General features: G+C 54.1%; 1 protein-coding gene across 1 annotated transcript in view; it reads left to right on the top strand.

The window, feature by feature from the left end:
• The window catches only part of Wnt3 (Wnt family member 3), a 39,752-nt gene extending 26,447 nt beyond the window's left edge, over nt 1–13,305 (top strand). The window contains exons 2-4 of the mRNA XM_048367285.1: nt 7,666–7,907; nt 11,155–11,420; nt 12,816–13,305. Coding sequence (XP_048223242.1) covers nt 7,666–7,907; nt 11,155–11,420; nt 12,816–13,295 — 988 coding nt within the window. The 3' untranslated portion in view covers nt 13,296–13,305. The remainder of the gene's footprint in view (nt 1–7,665; nt 7,908–11,154; nt 11,421–12,815) is intronic.
• Nucleotides 13,306–17,349: the final 4,044 nt, after the last annotated feature.

Genomic DNA, 17,349 nt, shown 5'->3' on the forward strand with positions numbered 1-17,349 from the left:
AGGCGTGAGCCACCAGCTCCTTGCTAGGAGTGGCTTTATTCTGGGGTTTTCTTTTCCTGTGCGTGTGGGTTTCCCACTACAGGCATGGCCCACAGCCTGGGTTATTCTCCACCCCAGATTCTCCCTGAGCTGAGCCGCTGCCACTTTCTCTTCTGCCTTGCTCACAGTGATCTTGGGGACTCAACAAGGACCGGCTGAGATCTGGAGGCCTGGAGTTCCACTGAGCCAGCTCGAGGGGCAGACCCAGAAATCAGTCCCCAGGCCAGAAGGAATGGCTACTTTGGGCAGCTCCTGCTGGCCAAAGGGATGAAGGTGAAAGGGATGAAGGGTGGAAGTGGAGCCCAGATGGACAGAGAGGACACGGCTGAGCACGGGCCTGAGGTGGTTTAAGGTGTACCGGGGCTCTCACGAAGAGCAGAGAGAGAGGAGAACAAGCAGTGGAGAGGAAGTGTGGTGAGTGTTTGCTCAAGCACAGACTGTGCTTCCACGAGCACCAGGAACAGAGCTGACATGACCAACTTGCCTAGGAAGGGTTTCGGACCAGCTCTCTTCACCTACTTTATTATTTTATAGATCTGTGTAGCCCAGGCTGGCCTTGAATTCATCCTCCTGCCCCTGCCTCCTGAGTGTTGGGATTACAGGCAGGCATCACCCCCCCCACCCCCTTGGCTTTATCTTTACTTCTTGGCCAGATGCATCTAGCCCCCTTGTGTGAGAGGCTGGGCCAGCCTCTCCACTCCCATCCCATCCTGGAACCCTTCTTGCTATGGCTTCCAGCTGGTTCAGCCCTCCCCAGGTCTCCCTCAAGGAAGATCAGGCCTAAAGTGTTTTTCAGCTTTGCCTTCTGAACTAAGATCTGAGTCTGGATGTCTTAGCCACCTGCTTCTTCTTCCTCTCGCCTTTGGCACTGTACCTGCCCTCTATCTGCTCGTGGTATCTGCAGGTGTCAACAGCCCACAAACTTACCTTCATCTTTGTTCCCAAGATGCCTTGCTCTGTTTGTTCTGAGTTTTGGTTGACACCATCTCCACCTTCCTGGTGGTCCTGGCTCAAACCTTTCCTTACACTTTTCCTTTCTCTTCTCTCTCTCTCTCTTATCCACAGCTTTGTGTGTGTGTGTGTGTGTGTGTGTGTGTGTGTGTGTGTGTGTGTGTGTGTGCATACATCTGTCCTGGGGCTTGAACTCAGGGCCTGGACATTGTTCCTGAGCTTTTTTGGTCAAGGCTAGTACTCTACCACCTGAGCCATAGATCCACTTCTGGCTTTTTGATGCTTAATTGGAGATAAAAGTCTCAAGGACTTTCCTGCCTGGTCTGGCTTTGAACCGCAAACCTTAGATCTCAACCTCCTGAGTAGCTAGGATTATAGACATGAGCCACCAGCATCTGGCTTCTGCTATGTTTGTAAAGTCCACACACCCATTAACCTAGCCAGGAGTGTCTCAGTCTGGCTTCCTAATCAGCCCAACTCCTGCAGTGAGGCCTTTGGTGGTTCCAATTTGCTACCAGCTCTGAGACTATCCTCAGCATCAAGAGTCACACAGCCTCACAGCTGTTTTCGAGCTTTTGATCCCCAGCGCCTACCTCTTGTCCTGTTTGACAGATGACTAACTGATCAATAGTCCAAAGTCCAACTTCGGAAGCTTCAAGGGCTGTCAGGTGGCCAGAATAAAGCTAGGCCCCTTTCATGTCCCTTCTTTGCTCCTCTGTAAGGTTTGGGACTTCAGCGATAACGGACCAGCTGTTGTTCCCTCCTATTTCCCTGGCAGGGGTATCTGAGGAAGTCCCCAACCACCTCCACCTGCTCCACTGCTGCTCCCTCCATCACTCACCCTGCTCCCAGAGATGGGGTGACCGATTGTCTCACATGCTCCCTTGGGCCGCTACCCCTGTGCCCAGCGCCCCCCAGATCATGGCCTACGCACACATGGTGCCCTGACCTGGCAGGTGCTTCAAATAGGCTTGTTGGGCCGCTGTTGACAGCTGCCTCCTGGTCTGGGTGCCCCTCAGGTGTGGCTTCATTCATCTCCACGCTCCCAGCACCTGGAACTGGGCCAGATTCCAAGTCATCACTCAGTAAGTGCGGGGAGGGAACAGGCGGTGAACGACTGTGTTTACAAGCAGACTTGCACCTCCCCGCTGAGGCATCTCCCATTTCTTGGCGAGGTGTCCATGGGTGTCTCGTGGGCCTTTGCAGGCCCCCCAGACCACACTGGGAAGCAGTCCCCTGCCCTGTGCTCTGCCCCGCCGTGCTGGGGAAGGCATATGCATGTGTTCAGCATGCGTGGGGCCCGGGTGGGTGCCAGGGAAGAAAGATGGCACCTTGTCAATCTTGAGTGAGGTCCCTCCTCTCCCTTTGTCTCAAGCTTCCTGCCAAGCATCAGATCAAGTGGTCCCAGTGATTAAGCGCTCACCCGAGTTAGGAGTGGCTCCCTGGAAGTTCCAGCAGTTGGACTGCCTCCAGGCCCAACAGGCCCAGTCCCTTCCCTGCCTATGGGGCATGTGTACCCCAGAACTTAAGGGGTTTTCCTCATATCTGCCAGCTCTCCGTGGCCTGTTAATCGCAGTGGGAAAGGGGTGGTCTGACTCTTCACTTCTTGCTCATTTGTCAAGCCTTTCCTTCCTTCCCTTTCTGGAAGTTTCTGTCCTGCCCAGGCCCAAGGGGCCAATTCTCTGGACCATGAGGCAGTTTGGGCTTCTGTCTACTGCTGCCCAGAAGCCAGTAAGTGAAGCACCCGGTGCTAGGCTTCTGTGGGGTTTATGCAAGCAGCAAGGTCACGGCAAGGAGAAAGACTAGTGACCACAAAGGTGGGGTTCTGCCTCCCTCCCGGCACCCACAGTCATTGTTTGAAGAGATACTAGGTCCTTGCGTGGATGAGAAAGAACATCCATTCTTTGGGATCGGCAGGAATGGCTAGGCCTCTTCCATGAGCAAGACAAGGGGTACATGATCCCCAGAAAAAGCATCCCTTAGGAAGGCTTAGCCATGAGCTCAGCCCAGACCAGAGGAAGAAAAGAGGAGCCTGGAGCCCTTTGCTAGGCTGCACCCCTAGGTTCTCCTTAGATCCATTCTGTGTCCAGCCCTACAGGAAAACCTGCTTCCATCACCCCCAAGCTAGCACTCAGTGAGGAGTCATAGAAGGGGACACCCGCCCCTCTTCTAGCTAGCTATATCACCAAGAAAATGACCAAACCCCGCCTAGGCCTCCAGCTCCCTATACAGAGAAGAAAGAGACTGGACCAGACCAGCTTCAGCCTGCTTGGGGGAGCTGAGGAGAAAAATCAAGGGTTGGGGATCCAAGTAGATACCTCCCCCACCCCCTGTTTGTTTGTTTGTTTGCAATTTCAATCTTTGTTTCTGTTTTGCTAGTACTGGGAATTGAACTCAGGGTCTTTAGTATGCCATACAGATGTTTTATCCATTGAGTCACACCCCTAACTGGCCTCCAACTCATGATCCTCCAGTCCCTGCCTCCCGGGTAGCTAACATTACAGATGTGCACCACCATGCCTAGCTCATTCTAACCATTTTTAAGCAAACAGTCCAGTGTTAATAAGTATACCCCAACATCGTGCAATCATGACCATTTATTTCCTGAATTTTCCCATTATCCAAACAAAAACCGCACATGCTTCCACTCTCCACAATCCCTAGTCACCTCTACTCTACTTCTGTCTCTATGCATTTGCCTATTCTAGATATTTCATGTTAATAAAACCACGTATTTCACTTTTATGTCTGGCTTATTCTATATAGCATAGTGTTATCAAGGCTTATCTGTATTGTAAAGTGTGAGGATTTTGTTTTCTTTTCATTGTTGTTGACTATTCCACTGTCTGCACATTCCACCTTTACATCTGTTATTGATGAACATGGGATGTTTCTAGCTTTGGTGACAGTGAATGGTGTTGCCATGAGCAGGTTTACCATGGATCCTGTGGTAATTCTGAGTTTGAGCTTTTGTTTGTTTCATGGTATTGGAGTTTGAACTCAGGGCTTCATTCTTGCTAGGTGGGGATTCTACTGCTTGAACCAAACTGCCACCCCTGTGTTTAACCTTTTGAGGAATCGATCTCCTCCTTCTCCTCCTCCTCCTCTTCCTCCTCCTCCTCCTCCTCCTCCTTCTCTGTTTTATATTCAGGAGAAGGAGATTGTAATGAGGCCATTTGGAAAATATACCTAAGAAGCTGGGTGCTAGTGGCTCACACCTATAATCCCAGCAGCTCAGAAGGCTGAGATTTGAGAATTGTGGTTCAAAGCCAGCTGGACAGGAAAGCTCATAAGATTCTTATTTCCAATTAATCACAAAAAAAAAACAAAAAACAGGAAGAGAAACAGTAGCTCAAGTGCTAGAAAGCTAGCCTGGAGCAAAAAAAAAAAAAGCTCACGGACAACATCTGGGCCCTGAGTTCAAGCCCTAGGACCAGCACAAACAAAACAACAACAACAACAAAAAAAAAAAAACAGCACTCAAAAACAATCTAACAAGCAACACTCTGAGCTAAATGACTTATGAGTCCCCTTCAGTTTCTAAGATCCCATGTTAGGAGGTCCTAAGATAAAAACACAAAGCAAAAACACCCCAGGTGTGGGTGCCTGGCCCCTGGCTGGCTGGGTAAAGTATGGCAGAACCCTTGCCACATGGCTAGCCTTCCCTGAGTGGGGACTTGCTATGGGGCCTCCAACCCATTCCTACAGTGGGTTGGTGTGGACCAACTAGGCAGGTGTGGGTCACTCAATGTCAATTGAGAAAGTCAATTCAGAACCTAGACTTGCCTGGGTGTCGTGGCGCATGACTATAATCCCAGCAGCGCTCTGATGGCTGAGGAAGGAGGATTAAAAGTTGGAGGCCAGCCTAGGCTACCTATGGAGACACTGTCTCGAAATCCAAGGCCTTGGAGATGCAGCTCAGTAGTAGAACACTGACTTCCCTGGCATATGCAAAAACTGGGGTATAGCCTCCCGAACTGCAAAATAAATAGGCAAGTAAATGTGTGTTTGCTCTACCCTGGCATTCTGGCCATTGGTGTTGTCAGGAGTAGGAGAAACCAACAGGGAAGGAGTCCGGCTATGAAACCATGGTAATGCTTTCAGTCCAGCTTCATTGGAAAAAAAGGGTATTTCACCCTTCAGCATGGAGAACTCTGAGCAGCCTGTGGCTTACTAGCACCTGACTGCCCAGCTCTATCCTGGGTCTAGCCAGGTGGTGGGCGGTTGGGGTTGAAGATGAGCTGTCCCCAGAGGGGAAGATGGCAGGGACTTGGGCAGGGCAAGGCAGGAGCAGGAACTGAGTATAATTAGCCCCTGGTCCAGCTGGGAAGGCCTGGCAGGGCCTGCTGCCCTCCCCCTCACCAGCTGCTAGTGCCAGGCGAGCCCCTACCTCCCTTGGGAGGCTGGTTTGTCTCAGATCCCCACCAGAGGAACTTCCTCCACGGAACTGAGGAGTCTTGTCCTGTGTGGAGGTGGAACCTCCGGCTGCCTGAAGCCCGAGGAGCACGGGGCATTGGACCGGCTCTTTGGAAGAATGTTTCTTTGTGCCTTACCTGGAGCATGAACAAGAACCTGCCATGCTCCTGGCCCTGTGGAAGGCCAAGTGCGCTTGTGTGTGTGTGTGTGTGTGTGTGTGTGTGTCTGTGTGTAGCATGGGAACAACACACACTCCTCCCTGTGGGGCCTTTGTACATCAGCCATCAGCCAGGTGGCAATGGAGAGAATCTGTGGAGCACTCCGTGAGGAGCTGAGGCAAATCAATGCAGAGACTCACAGAGGGAGGAGAGGCGACTTCAGGTTTAGAGCTCCTGGAAGCCTTTAGGGTGGAAGGACCCCAGGAATCTGGCTCTGAAGGGGAGTGGGGTGCTCAAATGGAGGTGTGGGCACAAATGGAGGTGGAGAACACAGCATGCGCAAATGCACCAAGGTGTGAAACCGCTGGGTCAAAGCCAATCTAATCACAGGGCCAGTCACATTTTAGTGCTGCCCGTCCCAGGAAAGGAGAGCTTCAATAACAGGGACAAGTGATGGGGGTTCAATTGATGTCAGGCGTGGCTGAATGTGGAGCTCCGGTCAGGGCCACCTGACATGTCTGGGGAGGGCATCTGTGGCTGTGGGGTTCGTTTCAGCAGATCAGCCCCAGTGCCATCCCACGGCACCGAGTCCCTCATCCTCATCCCCTAGAGCCCTTTTCATGACTGGCAGCATGTCCAGATGGGAGCGGAAATGTTTGCGTGGAGCATCCTGGAAATGTCCTTGTGCCCTTGCTCTTTCCGTTATTTCACACACCCAGCCCTGTCACAGATGGCTTCATTCAGCCTGTCTGTTGGGACGAAGCTTTCAGGAAAGGGGCATGCACTCTAGCTGGAGCACGCTTCCCAGTGTTGCATGGGAGAGGCTGTGGAAATTCTGTCCTACTGAGGCAGAGATGTGAAAATGGGGACTGAAGGTCAGTGACAAGGCAAGGACAGAATACTGGAGACAGCCCCTCAACACGTGGTACTGGAAGTGACTACCATTCCTTGAGAGCTTCCTAAGTGCCAGCCACAGGGTTCTACTCTTCATGCCTCCCCCACCAGAGGCATGGCAAGGCTAAGGAAAGCGTTCAGCTCCGTGGCTTAGAAACGGCAGGTGTGAGCTGGGACTTGGGCCCTGGCTCCTGGGTGTACAAGTGATGGGACCTGGGCAGTGGGAAGGAGGCAGGGCTTGGGGGGCGGGGAAGGGAGATGGTAACTCAGGGCCTTGCATTTATTAGATGGTACCATTCCCAGTGCTCTCTGCTGAACATTCACTGGGGACCACAGGGCTATGGGGGTGGCTGGCAGGGTGAGGCTGCACACGGTGAGCCAACTTTGGTGATTTGCAGCCCTGTAAATCCAGGCAGGTTACTTAGCTCCCTGGCCTCATTTTCCTCATCTATGAAATGTGATGGTAATGTTGCTAAAGATGAGCTCTAATCTCTGGTGAAAGGAGAGGTGGAATTCTAGAAGGTTCTGTACCTAGAGGCACCCTGACGCCATTAACTCTTTAGAAAGACTCGGACAACCTCTGATTAAGCTTTTGTAGTTTGGGGAAAGAGGCTACGGGACGGTGCCCCGGTGGCATCTGCCATGTCTGTATGTGTGAACACATGTGTGTCATTTGTGTGTATGGACATACACCCACACGTGTCCAAGTCCCTTGCTGGGATTGGTGCTTCTCTGCTTTTTCTCCAAGGGAGCTGGGGTCAAAGCAGCCTCTGCTGCCTTCTTACATTTAGGTTTTGGTTCCTTCTCATGAATTTTGCCAGAACTCTCCAGATGGGGCTTGAATCCTGGTCTCTCTAGGAAGCTGACCAGTCTTCAATGCCCACCAGGGAAACTGGGCCCAGAGCCTGGAAAGGACTTGATGTGGGCCTCAGATTCTGTCACTGTGGTCCAAAGCCCTTTTCACTGTATCACATTGTCCCTGAAGGTCCCACCAGGAGTCTGCTGGTCTCTTTCCCTCGCAAGCTAAATGAGTTCATGTTAGGGGGCAGCAGAGCTCATTGTGTTCCCCTGGAAGTCAAAGTAACCCACACAGGCTTCTGGGAGCCATGGATCAGACCCGCCGTTCCTCCATTCCTCACCCGCTCACGAGGAAGTGCTGGGCTCTGTGCGTGGAGCCCTGGTGCCATCTTCCTCTGTCTGCCCGCAGGTCCCTGGCCCTGGGCCAGCAGTACACATCTCTGGGCTCACAGCCCCTGCTCTGCGGCTCCATCCCAGGCCTGGTCCCCAAGCAACTTCGCTTCTGCCGCAATTACATAGAGATCATGCCCAGTGTGGCGGAGGGGGTGAAGCTGGGCATCCAGGAGTGCCAGCACCAGTTCCGGGGACGCCGCTGGAACTGCACCACCATCGATGACAGCCTGGCCATCTTTGGGCCCGTCCTGGACAAAGGTACTGCCGGCCCTGAATGGGGTGCAAGTGGGCTGAGGAGCGGGGGTGATGGGAGGGCATTGGGGATGCTTTGCTGTTTCACCCTGAGAGCCTTTGAACCCAGGGCACCCCAGGAGGGCGATGACTAGTGGCCTTCCTGGGAAGCAGGCCTTCAGTCCCTCTTGAGTTAGACCAGGTGGTTTACAAGACTGTAACCCCTTTCCCAGGGCTGCTGGGGGCTGGGCAGCCCAGCAGTGTTTTGGGGTCCTGGGATTTGGGCCCAAGCACTAGGGAGATTCTCCCTTCTGAGGTGGATATTTGTGTTAAGTGGTATGCAAATGTGGGGAACGGGTACCCCTGGAGCTCTAGACACTGCCAGGTGCTGGTGGCATTGCTCTGCCCCCCCACCTCCCCACCAAGGAAACTCAGAGTATTTCTAAGTTTCTGTGTGTCTCGTGCCGGTAAGCCGGTCATGCTCACAGTCGGGGGGGGGGGGGCCACTGTGGCCTCTGGGTGACTTCCAGCCATCTTGCACAGGCTCTGACTTGGAGCAAGGGGTGGAGGGGGCAGGAATGAGTAAGGCAGTTGCTCCCCAAAAGATTTCGAAAGTCATGGGTTCTGGGAGAGGATGAGCAATTCTTCCAGGAATAGGTATTTGGTGTCCAGGAATTTAGTGGCCCTGGTGAGGAGGGTATCCACCGAGGTTTCTGCCATCCGTCCACCGTTGGAGGGACTTGACCCTTCCCTCCTTCCAGCACAAGTGGTTGGAGTTGGCCTTTGCTGCCAGAAAGCAAAGGATCCAAGCAGCAGTTGGGTCAAGCAGCAAGGGGTTGGGGGTGGGGAGCCCCCCCCCCCCACTTTAGAGAGCTGACTACCCTCCTGTACCTGTGAGGGCCTAGGGTCGTTAGCCCCACTTTTGCTGCCAATTGTGGAGGGCGGAATGGACAATTAGCAAATCAATGGATGATTCTGTTTACGCTTCCATTACCCAAACTAATTATTCCTTGTTTACATGGAAGGTTTGGCCTCTAACTGGGGCCCAGTGGCAGAGGCCGGCGTGCATACCCGACCCAGCCTAGAGTCTGTCTCACCGCCTTCCGGAGCCCCACCTCCGGCCAGGTAGCGCTTAGCCCAAGGGCCTGGCGTGTGCACCGGCTCCCCCAGCGCCAGGAATCCCCTCGGACGGCCGCGGGTCACCGCCCCCAAGGCCGCTACCGAAATCCCCGGCGCCGAGGTCTGCCGCAGGCCTTCGCCCCTAAATGGCAACCAGGAAGATTCTGTTAGTGGGTGGCGGAAAAGTGTGGGTCCGGGATCAGGGGGTCAGGGTCCGGGAAAGGCAGCCGCTGGCCGGCGGGGAGCCTGGGGCCGCCCGCGCGTCCCGGCTCGGTGGGCGCCCACCGCCGTGAGCCCCGGCTGGGCAGCGGGAGTGGCAGCGAGGCAGAGCCGGCTCCGGACAGCGCCCTCCGGCTGAACCGTCCCGAAGGGCACGGAGGAGCCGTCCGGGACCGGGCGCGGGTGGGTCGGTGTCTGCCAGGGGTGAGCCGAGCCCCGGGTCCCCCTTTGGTCCCCCACGGCTGGCACAGGACGCGAGCGCCGCCCCCCGCCGCGCGCCCGCTGCGCCCCGCACCATTCACACGCCCTCTGCCGCCCGGCGCGGCGCGGGGCGGGGGCCGGCGGCCCAGTGGGGGTGCGCGGCCCGGCGCCGGGGCTGGGGGCGCGGCCCGGCCGCGGGAGCCGCCCGTTGCTACGCGGTGGCGGCCGGCCTGGCGGCCCGGGCCCGGCGGCCGCATTATGCGGGTAATGCGGTGTGACACCGCGGGAACAAAGGCGGATTGAGCGGCCCAGCGGGCCCCGCCGGACGGGGACCGGCACAGCGGGGCTGGGAGCGCCGCTCCCAGGCTAATCCCCGCCCCGCCCCCGCCGCCCCCGCCGCCCCGGAGCTGGGAACCGAGCGAGCGCGGCCGCCGGAAGCCAGGCGCCCGCCCGCGAGCTCGGGCTCCCTCCCTCCCCGGGCCCCCGGGGCTGAGGCCGGGACCCCCACCGTGGCACCCCGGGCCACCAGGGTGCGCAGGCCCTGCTCCCCGCCAGCCCGGGGAGGCTCCTGCTGTGCAGGTGACCTCAAAGGGAAGCCGCGATGGCGATGCAAGCCGCCTTGCATTCTGTCCCTTAGCGCCCTGACCCCGAGCCACAGCCCAGGAAAAGCTGGGCCGGCCTGGCTGTCAGCTCCTCCCCGAGTCTCCTCTGTGCAGGGTTGCACGTCCCCTTCCCGCTCTGGGTTCCCGGGTCCTGTGAGGAGAGATGGTGTGTGTGTGTGTGTGTGTGTGTGTGTGTGTGTGTGTGTGTGTGTGTGTGTGTGTGTGTGTGTGTGTTGCCTTTCGCCTTTGTTATAAAGGTGGTGTACAGAGGGGGTACAGTTACATAAGTCAGGTAATGAGTACATTCCTTTTTGGACAATGTCGCCCCATTCCTTCACTCTCCCCCAGTGTTTCCTTCCCATCCCCACCCACAAACTGGATAGTTCATTTTTAACATAGTGTCTGCCACCTATCACTGCTGCGTTTGCTCACCCTAGTCCCTCCATGTCTGTGCCCTCCCTGACCCTCCCAAAGACCAGACAGAACCAGTGAACAAAAAGAAAATCCAAACCTCTCGTTTCCATTTCCTGGAGTTCATTGCAATAAATATTATCTTATATGATCAGATGCACATAGGCGTGGTGCCTTTGTGTATACCAGGATCTTGAAGGTCATTTGGAATAAAGCACAAGATCTGGGGGTCTTTAGTGCCATACCCCACATTCAGAGTTGGGTTTCCTAGTGAAGTTGGAGAATCTCCCCCATCTTCTAGACTGTGGGGAGAGCCTCAGTACAAGGCCTGAACTTTTGGATTAAGAAGGCCACGGAGACAGGCACGCAGCCCCTTCTTTCCTAGGGTAACAGCCGCTTAGAGGAGGAAGGGGTCTGTCCAAGCATATCCAGGGGTGGCATGGATGTTAGAAGAAGGCTTCTCTCTGCAGGTTCCTGCCTCCCCCTGGGAAGTGTCTGCCTTAGCTCTTCAGCAACCTGCCAGAGCAGTGTCCCCTACTCCTGTTTATACCAGGCGCGCCCTGTGGGGGGACAGGGGACTTCAGTTTGCTCATCTTTAAAGTGGGGCTAGGATCTGGATCTGACAGAAGGCGTGGAGAGGGCGCCCGTCTCCTCCCTCCCCTCCCCGGGCTGGTGGGCTCAGGCCCTGGCCTGAGCGCTGCCTCCCTTCATCCTCCTCACAGCCACGCGAGAGTCGGCTTTCGTGCATGCCATTGCCTCGGCGGGCGTGGCCTTCGCCGTCACCCGCTCCTGCGCAGAGGGGACCTCCACCATCTGTGGCTGCGACTCCCATCACAAGGGGCCCCCAGGTGAAGGCTGGAAGTGGGGCGGCTGCAGCGAGGACGCTGACTTCGGGGTGCTGGTGTCCCGGGAATTTGCAGATGCGCGTGAAAACAGACCAGATGCACGCTCCGCCATGAATAAGCACAACAACGAGGCAGGCCGCACGGTGAGCTGGGCTTCTTTCTCCCAACCCTGTTAGGAGCCCATCCTGAACCCTACTCTGCCCGCTTTGGGAAGACCTGTGGATCTGGGGCTCCTTTTTCTCTGGGTCTGGCTTGGCTCCCACCCACACCCCACAGGCCCTCCTCTGTCCAACCTGTTCCGTCTTGGGGCTATTATTCTTGGTCCCCGAGGGGAATGAATCTGCCTGGGTGTGGTGGGGGAGGCGGCCTGGTACCCTCAGCTCACCTTGTGTGGATTTAGGCTGTGTAGATATAGAGCCGGGAAGTCCCCAGGCTTTGAATTCAGCCTCCACTCTTTCCGACGAGTGTGGAACCATAGCTAGTTACTTAAGCTCCCAGCCTCAGTGTCCCCCACCTGTGAAATGGGGATTACAGTCCTCATTTCCTACCACCTGGAAGAATGGACATGATAACTGCCAGTGCTTGAAATTTGAGGTGGGAAATAGGTCACCTTTTTCTTTTTCCTTGCAAGTCCTGGTGCACAAACTCTGGGCCAGGGCACCATCTGTGGGCTCCTTTTGCTCAAGGCTAGCACTCTCTACCAGTTGAGCCACAGGGCCACTTCCCACTTCTTCTGTGATTAATTGGAGATGTGTCGCTTCAGCTTTCTTGCCCGCCTATCTTTTTTTTAAAAAATTTATTGTAAAGGTGATGAACGAGGGAGGGGGTTACAGTAATATATGTAAGGTAATGAGTACATTTTAAAAAATATTTATTGTCAAAGTGAGGTACAGAGGGGTTACAGTTTCATACGTTAGGCCTTGGGTACATTTCTTGTACTGTTTGTTACCTCCTCCCTCATTCCCTCCTCCCCCTCCCTCTTTCCCTCTCCCCCCATGAGTTGTTCAGTTGTTTTACACCAAATGGTTTTGCAAGTATTGCTTTTGGAGTCATTTGTCTTTTTATCCTTTGTCTCTCGATTTTGATATTCCCTTTCACTTGATCTTCAGCTCTCAGCCTCATGAGCAGCTAGGATTGTCGGCATGAGCTGTCTGGCTAAGGGTCACTATTCTTTTCTTCTTCTTCTTTTTTTTCCCCAGTCCTGGGGCTTGAACTCAGGGCCTGAGCACTGTCCCTGGCTTCTTTTTGTTCAAGGCTAGCACTCTACCACTTGAGCCACAGCGCCATTTCCGGCTTTTTCTATATATGTGGTACTGAGGAATCGAACCCAGAGCTTCACATATACGAGGCAAGCACTTTACCACTAGGCCATATTCCCAGCCCCAGTCACCATTCTTTAGATCCTTCTCTGAGTCCCCATCCATTTTCTTCCCGAGGCAGAATTGGGGTGGCAAAGGCTGGAGAGGTGAGAGGGAGTGGGCACGGGGGAGGGGCGGTGATCCCAGCTGGGCTCAGCCAGCTTCCACTTCTCTCTCCAGACCATCCTGGACCACATGCATCTGAAGTGTAAGTGCCACGGGCTGTCGGGCAGCTGTGAGGTGAAGACCTGCTGGTGGGCACAGCCTGACTTCCGTGCCATCGGTGACTTCCTCAAGGACAAGTACGACAGTGCCTCCGAGATGGTGGTGGAGAAGCACCGGGAGTCTAGAGGTTGGGTGGAGACTCTCCGGGCCAAGTATGCTCTCTTCAAGCCGCCCACTGAGCGGGACTTGGTCTACTATGAGAATTCCCCCAACTTCTGTGAGCCCAACCCAGAGACGGGCTCCTTCGGCACCAGGGACCGGACTTGCAATGTCACCTCCCATGGGATCGATGGCTGCGATCTGCTCTGCTGTGGCCGAGGCCACAACACGAGGACGGAGAAGCGCAAGGAGAAGTGCCACTGCATCTTCCACTGGTGCTGCTACGTCAGCTGCCAGGAATGCATTCGCATCTATGACGTGCACACCTGCAAGTAGGGAAGCCAGGTAGGGCCGGGTGGGGAGCAGGGAACACGCTGCTCATCTCTTCTGGACCCACCCACCCTCTTTCTAAGCTATCCAAGCCACACAAGTCGCTCCAGCCCAAAGGAAGCAAGGGTTCCCAGGCTTTGATGGGACTAGTTCTTGAGGCAGCAGCTTGGTGGATTATAGTACCAAGCACGGGTAATAACCAACTCAGTGCACATTAGCCATGGCAGTTCATGAACGTTCTTAACCTGCTAGTCTATTATGAGCCAGATTGGATTTTTGCATGGCCCCTGGCCATCACTATTGTGAATCTGTTGAATTTGAAGAGATACCTCTCCTCCTTCTCCTTCACCTCCTCCTCCTTTTTCTCTCTTTCCTCTTCTTCCTCCTTCTTTCCTTCCTTCCTTCCTTCCTTTTTGCTCAAGGCTAGCATCCTACTACTTGAGTCACACCTTCACTTCTGGCTTTTTGGTGGTTAACTGGAGACAATAATCCCATGGACTTTCCTGTCCAGTCTGGTTTCCAACCATGATTCTCAGATATCAGCCTCCTGGATAGCTAGGATTACAGGTGTGAGCCACTGCACCCGGCTAACTTCTTATTCTTCCATTTCTGGGGCCTCAGTTTTCTTAGTCAATTAGGGGGGTTAAAAAAAAAACTGCTCTAGGGGTCAGAAACATCTTTTTTTACCCCAGGGGCTGAGTCATTTTGTATCTACCTTGAACTCAGAAGGCACAAACCTCAATCCTTGGAGCTCAGGGAAGTGGGTGGGGGAGCGGGGGGGTGGGGGGGAGGCGGGGAAGCCAGTATCCTGACAGATCTGAGGTGCGGGTGGAGTGGGACATTCTCATTGAGTTTATGGATGGTGATGGGGAGGAGGAAGGATTCAAGTTCAGAGTCATGGTGATGAGTAAGCAAGGGATCAAAGGCTGCATCACTACACTCCCAAGCTTCCCGGAGGTGGCCTGCGTGGGAGGCACTGTGTTCTAGTCTAAAGGACCCTAGGATAGGTTGACTAGACACAGATTGCTTCAGGAACCTCAGGCCATGGTGCCCTTTCTCTCCTCTCCCCCGAGAAAGGGATCCAGTAGGTAGAAGCATGAACATGGGTTTGGGAATTAGGTCCAGTCCTGGTCCTAACTGTGGGACCCAGACAAGCTGCTCTTCCTAGACCTCTTTCTCTTCCTGTCACCAGAGGTGGGTGCTAGGAGGAGTCCATGAAGGAATACTGGGGAAGAATTAGGGGAGAACACCCTGTTCTCCACTGTGTGAGGCTGGGAGCAGCTCTTGCTGTGGGCTGACCCCTTTCACAGCCTGTCTAGGGAGCCTCTGACGACCTCACGCTATGTCCTGGCAGGGAGCCATGACCTTCCTCCATGTCAGGATGAAGCAGTGTGGGGCCGGGAAGAGGAGGGACAGAGCCACCCCTTGCCAGCTGTGAGACTTCCATCCCTAGATTCCTCATCTGTGTAGATTTTTGTTTTGTTTCTTTGTGTGTGTATGTGTCCTGAGGCTTGAATTCAGGGCCTGGGTGCTGTCCCTGAGCTTCTTTTGCTCAAGGCTAGTGCTCTATCACTTGAGCCATTGTGCCACTTCCAGCATTTTTGGTAGTTTATTGGAGATAAGAGTCTCATGACGTCACTGCCTGGGCTGGCTTTGAACCATGATCTCAGCCTCCTGAGTAGCTAGGATTACAAGTGTGAGCCACTGGTGCCTTGCTGTGCAGTATTTTTTTTAAATGTAATTTAAAAAGTATTATCAAGGTGATGTACAGAGGGGTTATAGTTACATAAGTCAGGGAAAGACTACATTTCCTTCTGGATGGTAATTTTTTTTTCCCACTGAGGCTGGAGTTAGCAGAGGCTTGAGTGAGCAAATACAGGCAAATATTTCTCCCAATACAGCACTAATAGGAAATGTGATAGGCCCCCAGAGTCAGGACATAGGGCAGTCACTACAAAGAGACATCACTTCATTTCATTTTCAAAAGGACAGGAGAAACGTCAGCAAGTAGAACTCACAGGCCAACTATGGCACCTCAAAATGGAAGAATGTTTGAAAACTGGAGTGACCACCTTCCTCTAAGGCCAGAGGCAACTGGATGTCCCCAGCATCAAGGGAGACATAGATCTGGCCAATCTGAGAAGTGGTTATGGGAGCGAAGAGTTTAGAATTCCCATTGGTGGAACCAAAGAGTCCATTTGGTCAGCCCGCCCACTTTGCAGATGGGCATACTAGGTTAGTGGTAGAGGCAACTCAGCCTCCCAGACACCACAGGAATAGCAGCCCACAACCATCAGTGTACCAGGGGCCAGCTGTGCACAGAGCCAGACTCTATGACTGTTCCTACCCCATGCCTGGTGGTAAAGGACATGCTGGCTTGGCTTTCTGTGCCAGGGAGGGTTAAGGGCATGACTTAGTGAGAGCACTTGCCTAGCATAGGTACAAACCCCTAGGTTTAACCCCCAGCACTACAGAAAGAAAAAGAAAAAAAGGAGCAACCTTCTTTTCTCTGCATTTCTGAAGCAGACCATTGCTGGTTTTCCAGTGTTATGCAACGTGCTACACAGATGTGGTCTCAAGTTCAGAGCCCTAAGTCCTCCTCTGTAGGAGCTCTGGAGTCCACACTCCGCGGTGGCAACCAGAAAATCCTCTTCCAGTGCTCTGCCTTTTCCATAAATACTCAACTTACTGAGTGAATCTGGCAAGCTCTTTGCCTCTCCAAGCCCTGGTTTCCTCCCCTGTGAACTGAAGGATAATGTCAGATTGCACAGAGCCATCCCAGGGACCAGACAGCACACATCAAGAACCTGACCCCTGATCCTGTGCTCATAGGCTATGAGTCAAGATTTCCAGGGACAGTAGAACTAAGATCCATTTTCCTGGGCCTGCGGCCTGGTCTGGAGCCATAGACCCAAGATTAGCTGAGACCCAGTCAGTTCTGTCCTTTCACCCACATGGCTACTTTGCTGATGGGAACCTGAGAGATAAAACTGGCAGAGGCGCAGGAGACAGGGCCTCTGGCTTTTCTCTCCGCTATCCTGTGGGTCTCTGCCAGTGCAGGCAGAGAAAGGAGCTGCAAGTAGGCCATGTGCCCTCTATACCCTCTGGGGAGATCCTATCACAAGGGCTTTGTCCAGGAGGAGCAGTATTCTGCCAGGTCCTTCTGTGGCAAACACTTGTGGTTTTGTCTCCTGTCTTTAGTTAACCACTGAATGCTCATATTTTCTAAGTACCAGAGTTATTCCTTGTCATCCCTGTGTTAGAAAGGCTCTGGACAAGTCACATGGCCTGGCTGACTCAAAATCCTGGGTCTCACTAACTTCCGTGTAGGAGGTGGGACCTTGGGTGTATCTGGTGATCTCACTGTGCCTTTTTTGGTCTAAGGGTTTTATACTGGTTCTGTCAACAGTCAGAGCGAGGGATGTCTTTGAGATGGCCTTGTGTCTGAAATCCAGTGAGACAGGACTGAATAGGTGAGAAAACATACCCAGCGGGTCTCCCCGAGGAAGGAATGATTCATTAGTTACCAAGCTGCCCTTCCACAGGAACCCACACAGGGCTGTGGAGGCGCTGGCTGGCAGGCATCTCCCTGTGTCTGAGGCCCTTGGCTGGAAGCAGGGAGGAGGGATTTCTGTGGATCTAGGCCCCTTTCTTCCCATAGATCACACGCTGAAGTTAGGAGCGAGTGTGAAGCCAGCCAGGCCCCATGGCTCCTAAGTGCAAAAGAAAGGGATGAGCTCTGCTGCAACCTCTGATCTTAGTACCCCAAATGGGTGATTACCCCTGCAACAGGCATTCCATTTCTGATGTTCCTTTTCCTGTTTGTTTTCCCCAAGGGCACTGGGAAGGGGTGAAGTGTGCAGCTGGGCAGATTCACTGAAGTCCCATGGGAAGCAGGACCTAGAGCCAGGCCAGCCCTCGGCCCTGGCCAGCAAGGAGCTCGGACTGTTGCCAGCTGCTGCACGTGGTAAATGACCTGGACCTTGCTGTCCTCCGACAGGCGGCGCTCCTCCTCTCAATCTTCTGTTTCTCACCCTGCTCTGGATGGTGTGTGGCTTTT

This window comes from Perognathus longimembris, chromosome 17, assembly GCF_023159225.1.
Source record: "Perognathus longimembris pacificus isolate PPM17 chromosome 17, ASM2315922v1, whole genome shotgun sequence".
Lineage (NCBI taxonomy): Eukaryota > Metazoa > Chordata > Mammalia > Rodentia > Heteromyidae > Perognathus > Perognathus longimembris.